The sequence below is a fragment of the Pipra filicauda genome, unplaced genomic scaffold, assembly GCF_003945595.2.
Source record: "Pipra filicauda isolate LSUMZ 115617 unplaced genomic scaffold, ASM394559v2 scaffold231_size1239837_pilon, whole genome shotgun sequence".
Classification (NCBI taxonomy): domain Eukaryota; kingdom Metazoa; phylum Chordata; class Aves; order Passeriformes; family Pipridae; genus Pipra; species Pipra filicauda.
The window spans coordinates 407,914-424,370 of record NW_024104345.1 but is presented as its reverse complement, the minus strand read 5'-3'; the positions used below and the strand labels follow the sequence as shown (position 1 = coordinate 424,370).

General features: G+C 40.2%; 1 protein-coding gene across 4 annotated transcripts in view; it reads right to left on the bottom strand.

Moving 5' to 3' along the window:
- Nucleotides 1–16,020, bottom strand: part of DNAJC13 (DnaJ heat shock protein family (Hsp40) member C13) — a 56,040-nt gene extending 40,020 nt beyond the window's left edge. For 3 of the 4 annotated variants that reach the window (XR_005563636.1, XM_027748550.2, XM_027748551.2), the window contains exons 1-10: nucleotides 15,858–15,936; nucleotides 9,841–10,027; nucleotides 8,558–8,638; nucleotides 4,229–4,304; nucleotides 3,590–3,739; nucleotides 3,204–3,245; nucleotides 1,925–2,125; nucleotides 652–858; nucleotides 472–567; nucleotides 235–326 (exon numbers count right to left, since the gene is read on the bottom strand). Coding sequence is in view for 3 of the 4 variants with exons in the window: in XM_027748550.2 (XP_027604351.2) it covers nucleotides 235–326; nucleotides 472–567; nucleotides 652–858; nucleotides 1,925–2,125; nucleotides 3,204–3,245; nucleotides 3,590–3,739; nucleotides 4,229–4,304; nucleotides 8,558–8,638; nucleotides 9,841–9,845 (950 nt within the window). In the remaining variant the exon portion in view is untranslated. Of the gene's footprint in view, nucleotides 1–234; nucleotides 327–471; nucleotides 568–651; nucleotides 859–1,924; nucleotides 2,126–3,203; nucleotides 3,246–3,589; nucleotides 3,740–4,228; nucleotides 4,305–8,557; nucleotides 8,639–9,840; nucleotides 10,028–15,857 lie in introns of all 4 variants that reach the window. The other variant, XM_027748552.2, reaches the window with a different exon arrangement.
- Nucleotides 16,021–16,457: the final 437 nt, after the last annotated feature.

Here is a 16,457-nt window from a genome sequence, read left to right as displayed (position 1 = left end):
GTCCAATACCCTTCCATGTTTATCAGAAAACTTCTGGACAGATTTGCTCAAAGTTGGAAGGAAGGTAAATGGGAGAGATTTAGTTCAAATCTTCATTTGTAAGTGGCAGACTGCTAAAATAGGAAGGCTTTGAGTTAACACCTCCAAGGGTCAGAGTTCATGGAAGCTGAGAAACTAGAAGCACTACAGTGGCAACTTCCATTTGAATTTATAACCCACAGGAGCTCCAGTTACCTTTCTGTTGAAGAGTACTTCCGAATTTGTCCTTTGATAAATTCAATGGTGAAAAGCTGTGGGTTTTCACAGTCACATACTATTGCAAATACCTGAAAATAAGGGACAAGGATCACATTCATGAAGCATTGTTATTTAGCTAGTCTACAAATTAAGTCTGTCTTACATATACTAACAAATGCTTATCTTTTAGTGCTTCTATCTGAAGAAGTGGTATTGCAAAAGGATTCCTCTTACCTCGCCTAAAGGTTTCAAAGTCGCAATGTTATAGGTAGCTGGATCCCGCTCAACTAAGCAAGCTTCCGTAAGAGCTAGCACCCTTTTCACAGGTTCCTTAGAAAACAAGAGAGGCATGTTAGGAAAGAGAATACTTAGCATCTTAGAGAAACCAAATACGTTCAAGTCTGATGCTCTTACCGAGTGTCTAGGTGTTATTTTTTGAACAACAAACTCTGCTAAAGATGTTATAGATTCATCATTGCTGTATTTTCCAAAGCGAAGATTCAAGTACTGCTCAAATTCTAGGGATTCTTTCCTTATTCGCAGAGAGATACCTATGAAGTTGCCAGCATGCTCTATTGCACTCTTGATAATTTCCTCCCTCTGCTCAGATGCAAACAGGTGCTGCAAATTTCGACAAGAAAAAAAAAGTGACAAATACAGCACAGCTAAAGAAATCAGAGTTCTGTAAATAATTCTCCACTATATATCTAACAGTGGAGAATGTTCACAGCAGCTTGGCTTGCCTTTGCTAAGTGCATAGAGGTATTTATTACACAGAAGATCCATTATTAAGTTTACATTTGCCTTTAAGGAAAAAAATCTATAGCAGCTATTCCTAAAGGATACCCTGCTACACATTAGCATACCATTACAGTGAAAGTTGGCATGACCCACCTGTCCACCCTTGGCAATAGACCCTGACAGTCTGGCAAGAGGAGCAGGAGAACCACAGTGGTAGCCCCAGCTGCTATTTGCAAGGACTGCTATCCACCCTTGCTAGGCAAGCTTAGAGCAGCTCTAGAGGATCAAGTATATATTGCTAGTTTTATGCATGAGAAAAGCATGCCGTAGTACAAAAGACATGGAAACCCTGATCTAGACAGCAGTCCGATTTTGTTAGTAGTGACTGAGGTAGCTATATTTAGGAAATAATTCACGGTTACTAATGTAAAGATCCTTTTCAGCTGCTTGCAGTACAGTACACAGAAACCCTTTAAAGATTTTAAAACCAACATTACACTGCAGTATTTCCCAAATAAAGCTCTGATTATCAGATCACAAGTCCAAAGAGGCAACAGCACCACTGATTAATCTATTTCTGAATAGAATCCCTCCATCGGTTAGGTAGATTAGTGACACACTGCCTGTCACTTCTGTAACTTTGAGAAATGACAGGAAACTCCAATGTCCACATTACATACATATTCATTACCCTAAAAAACTAGATATTTTATGCTCTGCAGTTCTTAAACAAACAAAACAAAAAAACCCAACAAAACCCAACTCACACATGGTTTTCAAATATTTTAACTAATTGCCTTTTGAAATCTGTCCATAAGCCTTGAGGCTCCCCAGCAGGGTCCCAAAGATGCACTTGTACGCTCAAACTATGTTGAACCTTCATTATTAAACATGCAGCTATAAACATCCTAAGAACCATACCAAAGTATTTTGTTTTAATACTCACCAATCTACTAAATCCTCCATAGAGGATACAGAAGCCTCCCTGATAGCCAGTAATATCAACAAAGCCTTCAATGTTTCTGTAGTCATAGGAGCACAGGACTTTATTTGTTGCAGGATCAATTTGGTCAACACCTCCAGGAGTCACTTCCAGAATCACAGGTTTCCTCGTATCACTCCAGTGATGTTTATAGCAGTTATACCTCTGCAGAGAGAGCTACTTTTAGACCTCTACACACACTTCTTTACTATACAGTAACAGTTCTCTTCCTATCTAGCAAGTTCAAAAAATTATACAATTTCCCTTAATGCTCTTATCTATATCAAGAACACTATGAATCAAAGGAAGATAGCTGTCAACTGACAAGGATGTCAAGCTTAAACAATGCTTTGTGAAGAAAGAACAGCAACCCCAAAACAGCCACTCCAGAAGGGCATAAGCTTCTCTTATTACAGAAGGTGGTCTATTCACAGACCATGATCACTATGATTTGACAAGGAAATAGCTTTTGCACCACATGCTGTTATTCAGCTAGTCAAATTAAGGTAAGCTTATCACTGTAGTGCAAATTTTTCATCTCCTGCAGTCACACTCCCTTACAAACACAGACTTGCTTAAAACAGCAAAAGTTAGAGGTCTGCTCTAAACTCCAGTAAGACAAAGGAGACCCCCATAATCCAGCAGTGTTACTATGTTCATGACTGAGGATTTTTCTACGCAATATTTTAAGTTATTTAAAGCAACTTTAAGCACTTCTATGACCAGAAGAAAAATATAAAGTCCAGCTCTGTATACTGTCTGGTTTATTACTGTACTACCAAGATTCAGTAAACACCATTCCTGCCTGTAATCTGACTTATAGAAATCCACCAAGGAAACAACATTCCTACATCGAGTGTTCAGGATGTTATGCAGAAAAATATTTAGAGTTAGAAAGTGAAGTGCTATAAGTACTAAACATTGACTAATGAATAGAAGCTTATGTTTTTCTTCTCCTTTCTCTCCAAGTAAGAGCTCCATATGGCACACCTCTGTATTCTGGCAGCAACAGTCAGAGTCCACGCACCACCATAAGGCTCACGCCAAGTGAAGAGAGCTCAAATATTCTACTGTTAAAAAGGTTCCTTCTGCTTTTGAACAAACTCTTAATCTTCTCAAAGACTTCAGATCCAAATTTACATAAGCTATTTTAGGTACTGCACATAGCACAAGCATAATATACATTAACAAAGTAGAAGTTTAAGTCTTTACTGCACATGATCCAGACAAGCCAGATACTTACCCGTCCTGTGATTTTTCCTTCCGAGAAGTCTGTCCTGAATCTCTGTTTTTAAAAAAGTTAACCATGAATGAATGCAAATATGAGAGCCAATCTATCCAGAAAGTCTACATTTAAGCTATTTTATGGGACTCATACTAAGCCTCCTCAAAAGGCTCACCATTCCATTGCAGTTTAACATATTCAGTATTTGTCGCTTTACTGACTGTTTACAAATCATGCAGTAGTTGCTGCAACTGACACTAGATCAAATTCATTAACGTTAACACCTCAAAAACTTGCTTTCCTACATTTTATGCAAGGAAAGAAAGCATAGTAAGCTATCTCAAATGGTAATGGTAACCAAGTACTTACTGCTTACTTGAAAAAAAAAAAAATTAAAATCTTACCAGTGCCTCTGTAAGGAGTTCTGTTCTGTGCTCTGTGGAAAACTTAAGTGTCTCAGACTTTCTTCCACTCCCTTTGCGAAAAGTGAGACTAAATTCTGTTCCTTGTCCTTTTCCAACAGGAGAAATACTGCAGATATCTCCATAAGGCCACTAGACAATTGAAAGTAATTAAATTATACTGTTAGTAATTTTAAAGCTACATCTCCTCCATTCAAAACCCCTTGGCGCCTATAACAAGGGACTGGCTGTAATAAGATGACAGCTAGCATGTTACGTGACAGCATGAGCCTGAGCTTCCTCTGATACTGTGCAAAGTGAGTAAGTGTCCTGACTCCCTTCAGGGACCTAGCTTTACAGTAATCAAACTTATCCCAGTTCCTTTGGAACAGCACACCCAAAGGCAAACTACTACTGTTGGCCAATTAAGACAAACTGCCTAAAAGTACAAAACCTACTGGGTATTTGTGGAGTTAGTGAAGGTGACACTGGATTTCTGTTAGGTGTGCTTTTGTAGCATCTACGATATCTCCTGTTTTTTCTGAGATCTTGTGAGACTGGACAGTTTCTAAAGCCTGAATGCCACTATTTCCTCTGGGTAATGAACATGAGTCAGAAATCAACTTAAAAAATCGTATTTACCTGATTAGTAATTTCTAGTGTGTTGGGGTTGTATGTGGTGATGGCATGGGTTCCAACTGAAAAGACACGCTTATACCTGGAATACAAAAGAATATTAACTTTCTCCAGAAGTCACAGAAAAACCCCTCCTGAACTGCAAAAATTGTTAAGAAGCTATATACAAGTCATTGTTAGGAAATGCATATGGTATTTTCTTTGTTGATGGTTTGCAGTTTACCCTAATAAATACAAGTTAAATACTATTAAATATATTTACTTATACATATGTTTTCCTAAGTTAATGGCTAAGTCAGGATCAAAGACTCTCAGAACTTGCACTGAAAGGGAGTACCAGAACAGAGTAAATTCGAAAAAGACCATATATATAGGGGGAAAAAAAAGAAAACATTCCTGCAATAGTCTAAAGCACCTGTCTGAAGCTGTCTCAGACAAGACTTGTAACATGAAATAATCCAGTTTACACACCTGGTCACAGTACTATAACAAGTCCAAGTGTCACTATGGCCAAGCCTAATTTTCTTCACCTTGAGGAAAACCAAGGCTAGTGAACTCAAGTCTCAGACCACTGGAGCTATAGTTCTCTATGCAGCTAGTCACTGTATCACAAGTATGTTAACTGCCCCAGTGCTTAAAGAACACCTGCAGCACAGCTGGTTGCCTGTGTTTCAGAAGTATCAGAAACAAGCAGCAATGAGCTAAAGCTAAGAAATTTAGTTGCATTAAGTGGAAAGTGGCAGCCTTACTATGGTTTCATTTCCCAGACAATCTTCCAAATATACCCTGAACCAATAGACACTCTTACATATTTCTCAATCTGAAAGTTTTGCAACAAAACTAATCAGAGTTTTAAATAGTAGATTCTTAATAGTACCTTATTACTTGTTCACGTTATGGGGTACTTCTGTCTGGAAGTCGTCTATCTGGAAGCCTGAACCAGAGCCAGTATTAGGAAGTATTCTCTGACTAAAGTAACAGGATCTGAACACAGATGCCTTTCTTGAACCAAATAAAAATACTTTGGCTAGTTGTCCGTATTAAAACTGAATCCATGTAGGAATTTAAGTTCCAGCTCTGAGTAAACGGTAGGTTTGCTTCAGAAAGATACAATCAACAAGATGACTGACTAACTAATCTGAATCTGTGCCATATTAGACACTGCATCAAGAAACAGCAAGTCGTTTCTTCCATCCCTTTCTGCATTCTTGTGCTGCAGTCCTTTCCTCTCTCTCACTTGACAGGTCTGCAGCACAAGCCATCATTTCTGTATAAGGTCAAACTTTGCATGGGTTCAGATATATTCAGAGCAGCTCCCTCATATCCCTTCTCCCATAATAAGAAGGTCAAGAGTATCTGACAGTCAATCTCACAAAATTCATACCCTTCCATTTTCCCCTATTATTCAAACAAACTGCTGCAAGTTGAATCCATTACTGACCCAGAGGAGTTTATCTCTAGGAATTAAAGCAAGTGCTTATTTTCTTCAAAGCTTAGAAAAATCTGTATTGAAGCAATCTGCCACCTTAAAGATGTTTAATCTACTTGAAAAGCCTATTTGTTTCTCCACATAGTTGACTTTTCCTTATTTTAGATGCAGGTCAAGAGAAGTTGTTCTAATGAAGCAGAACATTTAAAGCTACTCTAGCTGCTGATAATTCCACTATATTCAGTCTGTCAAAGAATGCTCCAGTGCTTAGTTCATAAGAAAATCCCTTGAATACACCAACTGTTCCCTCTCCTCTTGTTTCACAGTTTAGGTAGGTATTCTGTCTTTTATGTGTCTTATAAATAAGGTTTGTTTAAGTTCTTTAGAACAGCACATCACAAGCAATAAAGCTGTTTATTATTTGCTCAAGGTTTTGTTACTCACTTAATGTAAAAAGAGCTTCACAGTGCTTTGTGGCAGAATAAGGATCTGCAATGATCACACATAACTGAAGACCAGCTTTCAAACATTACAGTCCCTTCCTTTTCTGCCCTCACGCTCAAGCCTGCATTTCAATATCTAGGAAGCATATTTATTATCCAGCATTCTAAATATGTGATGTGACAAGGAACATAAGACAAAACAGCAGATTTGCTGAGTTACCATTTCCTTTGTCTCCTCTCCCTACGTAAATTCAGGAGACCCAAGTCTTGCTGCATGAACAGAGGAGATTTAGAAGTCAGTTCTTACATGTAGCCTAAACATACTCTTGTCCAGAACTTCACCTTTAAATATGCAAGGAAGGTATTTATACTTGTATGCGTTTAAGAGTTTACTATTAATTATCTCTCAAACTACTCTGCAGTATATCTAATGCCAGGATGTTTTGAGAAAAGCTGAAGCAAGTATCCTCTTCTCAGTAAAAAGGCTATTGCCTATTCACTAGTTTCTTCAAAGCACCGTAGAAGTCTTTTTTCAACCAGGATGAACCTGGTAGACAAATTGTATAGCACCACACTCAATAGAAAGTGTTCACTAGTTTTAGAGAACTACAGATTAACACTGGAGCATCATCATCTGTACTACTAGAAAATACTTTAACTGACACACACATAGCCCATACTCAAAGTGACAAATCCTAGGAATAGTCAAAATGGTTCAGGCTCATTTAGCACCACACATTGCTTCCTTTAATATTATACATAGATTATACTGAGAATGCATAAGTATAAAGTCCACTATGAGTAAACTTAAGAATTCAAATATAAAACTACTAAAAGCCATATCAGCTTCTGCTGCAATGTAACAAGAGGTAATTACTCACTAAATGCTCCTTTCCCCTTCATTGCGAGAGAAGTAACACACCACTGAACTTTTAAACTAAACCTGTTTTAGACTTTAGACTTAGCCTGAAGTTCTATAAGGTTTCTTAGTTTATCAGAATGCTACCATCAAAGTTCAAGATCATTCTACTCTTAAGTTCAACAGCTTGCATCAGGCTCTTTAATGAAATGTATTTGACAAAAGAAGAAATCTGAGTTTAATGTATTTAGTTTTAAACAAGTGGCTCAAATCTCACACAATAAATTTGCACATATGCCACAGAAAATTCTGAGGGAGAAATCAGACATTTTCTGCTGGGCAACAGAAAGATTAGGAGGGACAAACTGTTCTGATGTTCTACCCCAACACAGTATCTTATTATTACTAGAGGAAACAGTTTATTCCTCCATGCCCACACAATTCCAAATGCATGGATCATAACTTAGGTAAGACCCAATTTACACAAGTATTGGATAGAATTCTGTCAAAGTAAATTGAAATATTAAACTATTTATTTCAAGTCAATCAAGAATCTGTCCTAGCAGGGGAAAGATTCTGTCCTCAGAACACTGCTCAGTCTAGTCTGGACTCTGAACTACCCAGGGCTTTAATTTTTGCCGACAAAAAGGCAGGGAGCTTTTTACATTAGACACTGAAGCCCAACCCATGGTTCTTCAAACCACAATTGAAAGACCTGTGGCTGCTGCTCCTTATATCCCATCCTCCTTTCCTTCCCAGTATTCCCAATCTTTGATAGGATGAATTTGGCAGACAGCCAAAAATACCCAGTTTCAACTTACTGGTCAATGAACAGATTCAGAAATGACCTCTTTGTACGACCATTGGAATCAAGCAGTACTCACGCTTCCAGGGTGCAGATAACCCACCCTCTTTGTCATGTTGTTGATAGCAAGGAAAACCACCAGTTCCACAATGTATGTGAAAAGCAACAATGGGTAAGGATACCAAAGAAAGTCCTATGACACTTCAAAAAGTATACATAAACAGCTGACTTCAGACACAGCATAACAGATACCAGTTATGATAATTTAATAGATACTTTTATTAGAGGTTCCCTAGCTTTTGCAGCATCACTGAAATTCATTTTTAGATCAAAGGGATGATGTTTATTTCTATTAACAGAATTCTTCAAATGATCTCAGTTAGTAGTTTAATAGATAATCTATTACACAACATGTTAAGTACATGTGTGGACTAGTGACCCTCATCTATTAAAGTACATAAGACATTACTCCTCTCCAAACCTGTTCTAAGAAGCATTTCCACTTTCAAATTAGTACTTTACATAGTAAGTTCAAGAGACTCAGAAACCGAGTAAGTCAGGTGGTCCATTTCATAGCTACACTGAAGCATGGGAACATGTGCAGAGGAAGGCTATAATGCAATATTTAAAATTCAAACTGATTCTAGTGAAAATACAGTCAGTTCAGAGACTGAGCAGCAGGAACCTGTAGTTCAGTTTTCACCCATCAGTTGGATGCACTTAAATCCAGTAACAGGGAGAAGTGTCACACAAAACATTAAAACCCCCCTCCAAAATTAACAAACTTCAAACTACTTACTTTCCCCTCCATGAATGTTTTGTTGTGTAGAAACAAGCAAGATCTCTGTTTTCTCTAATTATATTCATTCTGTGCCAAGACCTGAAAACAAAGGAGACATCCTGTTAGTACTAAGGATTTTTATTTAAAACCAAAGTTCACTAATCATCAATACGCTTCAAAACAAAAAGACTGGGGTTTTAAACATTCGAGTCACTGTTTTGTCAATTCCACACACACAAAAAAATTAGGAATACTTAAGTTTATCAAACAGTGCATGGACTAAGTTGCACACGGAGCTGCACATGAATTATTAGTTTCTCCACTGAATTTGTTACACTAGCTACTCTTTAACAGTATCAGGTTCCAGCAATTTATGTCTTGTTTGCCCTATTACAATCACTCTACTTTCACTGCACCTTTGCAGATTCACATTCAAGTGTATTTTATATCACCTCCAGAATGCTTTACTTCTGAAAAGTGTTTAGTATCAAAATTATTTGAGAACCCTATAACCGTAACTCCAGCTAAGCCAAACTCCTATTGCAATTCTGAAATAAACAGTAAGGAGATATCTGGATATCAGCTTGTTTTCCAGTCTGGAACAGAATCTGAAGCTGAGAAACTTATTAGCTAAGCATTGTGTTTAAAGAGCTAAGTACCCCTCCTGTGCTGTAAAAGTTTAAGCAATCTCACCACTAACATCCCGACACTTATTTCACATAAGAATATCTATTCCCCAAACACACACTCAGGATTTAGTTAAACTTGTCCACAACTGCTTGAGTGGATCACTGCTTTAGGAGCTGCTAAGTTCTAAGGAATGCTTCTGAACACTATCTTCCATGACTGAAACAGATGCATGTTCAGTACTTAGGAAATTAACTTCCTTTTTACTTCACAATGCCATAGGCAAGGCACTTAATCAGGGAATGTCTGCTTAAGTACAGAAGTGAAGCTGTCACTCTCAGTTTTATCTACAGCATTAGTTTTATTTTCAAATGTGTCAAAACAGGCTTCCCTGTTACTGATTAATGACTGGTACTACTCTGAGGTTCACACCATGGCATCCCCAAAAACACCAGGCATGGTGGTATCCCCAAAAACACCAGGCACTTATGCTAGTCTGCAAGAACTCAGAACTCAGGTTGCCCAAAGCAACTCTAAGGCAACCCAATCCCAGTCACTACCCCACTGACTCAAAGTTACATTACAACCCCAGTTATCTTTTTACATTCAGCTAACTCTACTTGATTTGGCAAAGGAAGATTTCTTACTTTGAGATGGATGACCTGTAACATTACCTCATCGCTAATTTCTACCCTCTACAACTCCAGGCTATTTTCTTTCTGAGCAAAGACTGCAGCAGTTATGGAGTCATAAACATGAAGAATGGATAGCCTGATTGAAATGAACTTGAGAATTCCTTCCCTCAGGTGAAGAAGCAGCACAATCATCACTACCTACTGAAGAGAACTTGAGGTACTGCCTCTGGAAAGAGAGAAAAGCAGTATTTACATATTTCAATCTTTGAGTCGAATTTTCAGAGTTAATACTCCAATGACCAGTGGCAAGTTAAATTCTCTAAATCTAGTTTTTGGAAACAAAGTTTCATGAGGGGCAAGATATTCAACAGCATTATTACTACTGATTGCTTACACCTACCTGGACTTGGGTAAAGCATTTGACACTGTCCCACATGACATTCTTGCCTCTAAACTGAAGAGACATGGATTTGCCAGATGGACCACTCAGTGGATAGGGAATTGGCTGGACGGTTGCACTCAAGGAGTTGCAGTCAACAGCCCAATGTCCAAGTGGATAACAGTGACAAGTGGCATTCCTCAGACGTCAGTATTCAGACTGGCACTGTTTTAACATCTTTGTCAGTGACGTAGACAGTGGACACTCGGCTGGTTACCCACAGAAGCTCTGGATGCCCCACTGGCCCATCCCTGAAATTGCTCAAGGCCGGGCTGGATTCAGCTTTGAACAACTTAGTCTACTGGAAGGTGTCCCCAACCACGGCAGGGGGGTTGGAATGAGATGTTCTTTGAGGTCCCTTCCAACCCAAAGCATTCTATGATTATTCCTCAAATTCTTTTTTTCACCTGGTTTGAGAACTATATTGTATTATTATTGCCATGGATTGGAATAAACACAGTACACTCTATCCAAACTGCTTACTGTACAGTAGCACACTTTGGGTCTGATAATTTTGTGTTTTAAAGTTATCTTTCAGAACAAAGTGCCAGACACTCGATCTTTATACCCTTCTTTCAAAGCCATTTTCTTGACATTGACTAATGTATTAGTAAAAATAAAATAAGAGGCTTATAACAAGACTAGCTTCACTAAGTATGGGATTAAAAGATCTATTTATCTGTAATTCCAGTTTCACCAATACCAGACTCCTCTGACCAGCTCTATTAAGTCTCCCAAACCTGAACATCACTTGCTTTAGGGTATTTAAAGCAAGATGTTCTCCTGTTGCAAACATCTACTCTTAATAATACAGAACTGAGAAACACTCCTTTATGAACTACCAGCAGCTTCCAGTAATTTTAACATCTAACTGGATTCAGGATACTGATACATGAAGTATTGTACGTGAAGGGGAAGTGACAAATTCACTAGCCTTTTTTTTTTTAGATCAAAGCTACTAAAATTCATTAAGCTTTGATGCTTTACTCACTGTGCTTCTGGACAGTGATTGTCACTATCCCTCCCACTGAGAAGACTACTACAGAGGCAATATATGCCAAAATCTAGTAACAATTATTTCTTGCACACATTTTCCAGCAATTTAACAGAGAGAAAGGCTAACAATAGCCTACTGTTCTGAGCTGCTACGTTGAAGTCCGGCAATCATTTTTCAGTTGTCTTTAGTTCCACAGGAAGAGCAAAAATAGATAAGCAAAAAGATAAAAAAACAGTTCATGCCAAAGACAGGCATTTTAGAAGAAACCAAGTTTTCTTCCTTCACTCGTTCTGACAGAACCAGTGTGGCATCATTCTTGCTATCAACAATGTGATACAATGTAATTTGAGCACCTAAGACGATATAAGCATTCACTTTGCAGAACACATCAGGATTTATCATTAATCAAGTTTAGCCATATTGCCAGTGTAAATTACAGTGGCCTGCTTAGATTTATCACATTAATTTCCTAAAATAAGATAACGTTCTTGTTACCTTTACCTCTTCTTCCTGTATTCAAGAGACCTTCAAAAAGCTGACTGACAACACAAAAATTGAGTTAAATTTGTTATTTCACTCATAAAAACATCCATGACAATAAGGCCCCAATTTCAATAATCATCTTAAGTGTCCTTTGGTATCCAGTAGTCGAAAAACTCAAAACTTCAAAGGTTATTTTGAACACTTTGCAGCACAGTCATTCCATATCCCACACTCATGATTCTCAAAGGTTTGAAACCAGAGAAACACCTAGTTCAGTTGTTCCATTTCCACTGGAGCAGAGGCAACGAGTATTTTGAAAGTATATAACGTTTTATAAACACGTTTTGTTTGGTTGAGAGAGTTCAGCCATGCTGAATGCAGTCTGGTCAGATAATCTGAGGTTCCTGTGTGCAAAATATTGTCTATGACTTGGAACTTCTTTTAGAAGCCTAACTAAAGCACTTCCCCTAAACATGCCCTGGACATTTTAATCAGCTTTTTCACAGAACAAAAGTTCAGCAATACTTTCCTATTTGGTCCTTTTAGTACTGTAAATAGCAGTGAAACAGCTTTGGGGGAAGAGCTGAAACCACATTTTTGCATGCCTCTTGTACCAGAAATAGTAACCCCTTGAACTAAGGGGCCTGAACTGCTTCCAGGACTCCCCCTGCCTCAGAGTTCAAGCTATATAGAAACATAGAATAGTTTTAGTTCAAAGGGACCTTTTACACGAGTAGGTATGTTACACAAGCTGTGTTAAACTTGCATGCACTTTCCACTTCTCCAGGATTTCCCATTCTTCAGGCAAAACTATCATCTGGGAAAACAATCTATTTCAGGAAATGGAGAAAAGTTAGTCTCCAAGTAGCACTTGTAGAGTTAGAAACAAAGCTGTGACCTTGCAGGCATCAAAGCAACAGGCACGGCTGTAATTATACATACGTGTCCTTCAGTTTAAATAAAGTCAGAAGTTCGAACACAGGTCCAAAGTTTAGTGCAGAATTGAGACTGACTCTTTTCCTGATCAAATTATTCCTCTACTATTACAAAACTTGCAGATCTTTCTTAAATTAAGGTTTAACCAATGCTAAGGTAGGATTCAGAGCCTCAGACATGACTATTATTCTGTTCCACTGGGGGGAGGAGAAAGAAATGCTGATAAGAAACTGAGATTTCTTGGGGGAAAGAGGAAGAGAAATGCAGATAAGAAACTGAGATTTTTTTTCAAAAAATTATTCCAGCATGACTAAATACAAGTTAGAATTCCTGGAAAGTCTTGACTACACAGGGACAGATACCCATAGCAAGTTCAAGTGTGACTTTTCTGAGAGAGAGATGTACTATGAGCATAAAATAAGGGATCAACTAGGAAAAAAATGAGAACAAAACACTGAAAAAAAATTCCCAAGGTTCTGTTAATCTGTGGATCTACATATCTACCTTAGAGGTCTGGAGCCTGATTTCCAGTCATCTACACCTCTGTAGCTTTAAAGGCATTATTGAAATAAATGAGTTTTTCTGCACTAAAATGTTTTAGTTGTCTAGGTTTCATCTGCCTCTTTCACTGCTGTGTGCACTGACTTGCAGAGTTTTATCTTCACACAGATGTTTTTTAACAAGCAGTAAACTTTTTTTACTTCCCAGAACAGTACTCTTCTCTTAAAGTACTACAGTCTAATTAGCTGTGAAAACTCACATTTCTTAATCTGTTGTGCAGGAACTCTCAGTCCTTTTTGTAAGAGGAGAAAGAGATAAGGCCCACAGGATCCTTAGAAGAGGCTAAGTGCAGCCTGCCTCAGTGATAGCAGCAATCCCACCTCCCGTGATCCAAGACATAAACAGGCTGAGAATTTTAATCTTAATACTACCCAAAATGACGGTGACAATATCAGTGTCCCTCCTCCAGCTGACTGCTCCCATTTCCTCACCGAGAACCCACGTTAAGGACAAAAACAAGTGTGAAAGATTCTGCTTTTCTTTTCCATCTACATTAGCATTCTGCTGGATCCGTGAACCCATCTGATTCACCAGCTAGACAGGTGAGTATCAGAATAAAAGGGTCTAGTCACTAATGGGGGCAAGTAAGAAAAGTGCTCCTTTCAGTCATAGTTTAGCCATCTTGTCATATTTCTTCAGAATATTGTTCTGTTTTATTAGTGAGGCAAGACAGTTGTTAATTTTTTTGACAGAATAGATTTTTGGAAGCAAATCAAGAAGCTGAACAGTTGAAAGTTAACACCTCAAGATACGGTTGAATGCCAGCTGAAGAATTATTAAGTCAGTAAGTTTAACTTGCTGAGCTTCAAAACGAAGTTAAAAGCAAAGTCACCTCCTCAGTCTGAAACACAGATCTGGGCCTCAAGACCAATCCCCAGCATAACACTTAAAATCTAGAAACACACAGTGATTCAGTCCCTCAGGACAAATATGTATTTGGAAACTATGAAAAATGCCACATGACACACAGAGGATCGAGCAATACATATGAAATAAATCTTTTTAGAAATGTATTCCAACAAAGTTAAAATTCAAGGGTAAAGTTCCTGGAAAGTCTATACCACACAGGGACAGAAACGCAGCTCCGAGTCTCCAAACACTCAGATAGTTGTTGCAAGTGGAAAAAACCATCAGTTAAAATGGAAAGGAGACAGTAGTTTCTAGTTCAGTGTTCTGCCACTTGGCTGCCCACAGCAGGCAGGAATTAAACAAAGCTGCATATCTATGAACTGAAGCAGGCTGGAGCCAAGCATAGTTTTTACACCTATAATAATGGCCCTGTTATTTAGAGCTTATTCATGGCAGACTGTTTGAAGACCATCTTCCTAATGCAATCCTAAAATGAAACTTCAGTCAGTAGCAGTCCCTTCAACAGCTTCCCTCCTTTTCTCACAACATGCAAGTTGCCTATATAGACAATTGTATAATAATCAAGAAAAGACTTCAAAGAACTTAAGTTCTCAAACACGGAATATTTTCTGAAATCCACTATTATTTAATCAGCGCCAAGTAACAGGAAACAAAGCAGTTATCTACTCAACTTCGTCTTCTCAGACCATCATGGATGTATTTGTGAAAGAGCAGAGGAGAAAAAGGGAAAATACATTTCAGATTACATTAACTTCAAAAGCAGCCATATAGCAGAGATTAGGTGCATTAATAGGAAGTCCCAAAATAAGCTTATACGCCTATTTTTCCCTTCAAGCAGAATGCTCAAACATTCCATCAGCTTCAGAGCACCAAGCTGAAAAGAGGAAAAAAACCCTCCCATCCAAACTGAAGTGCTAAGACAACATTTTTTACGGTCCAGAGCTTGGCTCTCAGCAGAGACACATCTATCAAGGTGCAAGCTCCATTCCACCCAACCTGTCCGAAACACTGCTGGCAGCTCACTGCACACAGAAAACCATTCAGCATGCCTACTTCTTTAGACTTCCAGAAAACAAAAAGCAAGTGAAAAACATCCACGGGAGAAATTCAAACACTCTGGGAAAAATAAGCGCATTAAGGGCAGATTTTCTGAAAGATGCATTTAGTTCTGCTCATGCTCATGATGAATACTGTTAGCACTCAAAAAAGAAATAAAATCTCATCTCTGTGAGCACAAATCTCCTCCACATCTCACTCGCCCTTCATAAATTATTTCCCAAAGCATGTCATCATGGGTATATTTTCATCTGAGGCCAGGAGGAGGTAAATAACGTATATTTTCTAAATGGACACGCCAGTATTCATCCAAGAAAGAGGACAAATTCTGCCCGGCGGCTACAGAAGCCGCATCAGGTGCAGGGCACTCCGAGGGAAGGACCGGGCAGGCTGAGGCTGGAAAAAACGCCAGCGCGCTCCTGTGCTCGGATACAGGAAGCGAAGGGCTTGAGAGCGGCTTGTGATAACACAGGTACCACTGTGCTGGGGACGAGGGACGCCCGCTCACGGCCCCGGCCCCTCACGGCTGGGGCAGGGACCAGGGCTGCGCCGGGGCAGCATCAGCCCCCATGGCCAGAGCGAGCGCTGCCTCCAGCCCTGCCCACATTCCCCACACCGCCCCGCCCGGCCACCCGGCCCCGAGCAGTGCCCGGAGCTGTGCAAGGAGGCGGGGGCCGCCGCCGCCCCCTCACCTCCCCCGCCGATGGGATTTACCTGGCCGGGGAGCCCGCGCTGCCCGGACCCGCCCCCACCAGCACTGCGCTTTCCCAGCGATCAGGGCGAAGGGGCGCTGAGCGGAGCCGTCGCCCCTCAGCCCCCAGCCGGCCGGGCGGGCAGCAGCCGCTACACCGCTCCCGCTGTCTCAGAGCCTGGCGCTGGAGGCCGCCATCTTAGCTCGGGCAGCGACACCGCCCCCTCGGCGCAGCCGCCGTCCCGCCCGGGGCCGTCACGGGACGCGGTCACCTGACGGGCTCTGCCTCTGCCTTCCCCTTCCCGCTGCCTCGCTCGCCCGCCCGCCCTCCTGCCTGCCTGCCTGCCTTCCTTCCCACCCTCGCCCCCTGCCCTGCCCTGCCCTGTTCTGCCGGGAAGCGGGGCGGTTCCCTGCGCACGCGCCGAGGCGCCGGGTGCAAATTCCGCCCTCGCTGCCCTCGCTCGTCGCCTGAGGAGTGTCGCTGACCCTCGGTGTGGCGGCCGAGCGTGTGCGGCGTCAAGCTGCGAAAGGCACGTCGAACAATCAAAAACATGCTTTTTAATTATTATCCTTATTATTTGTGCGGTTTTAAAAGTAGTGTTAAATGCCACGTTAACGTTGCT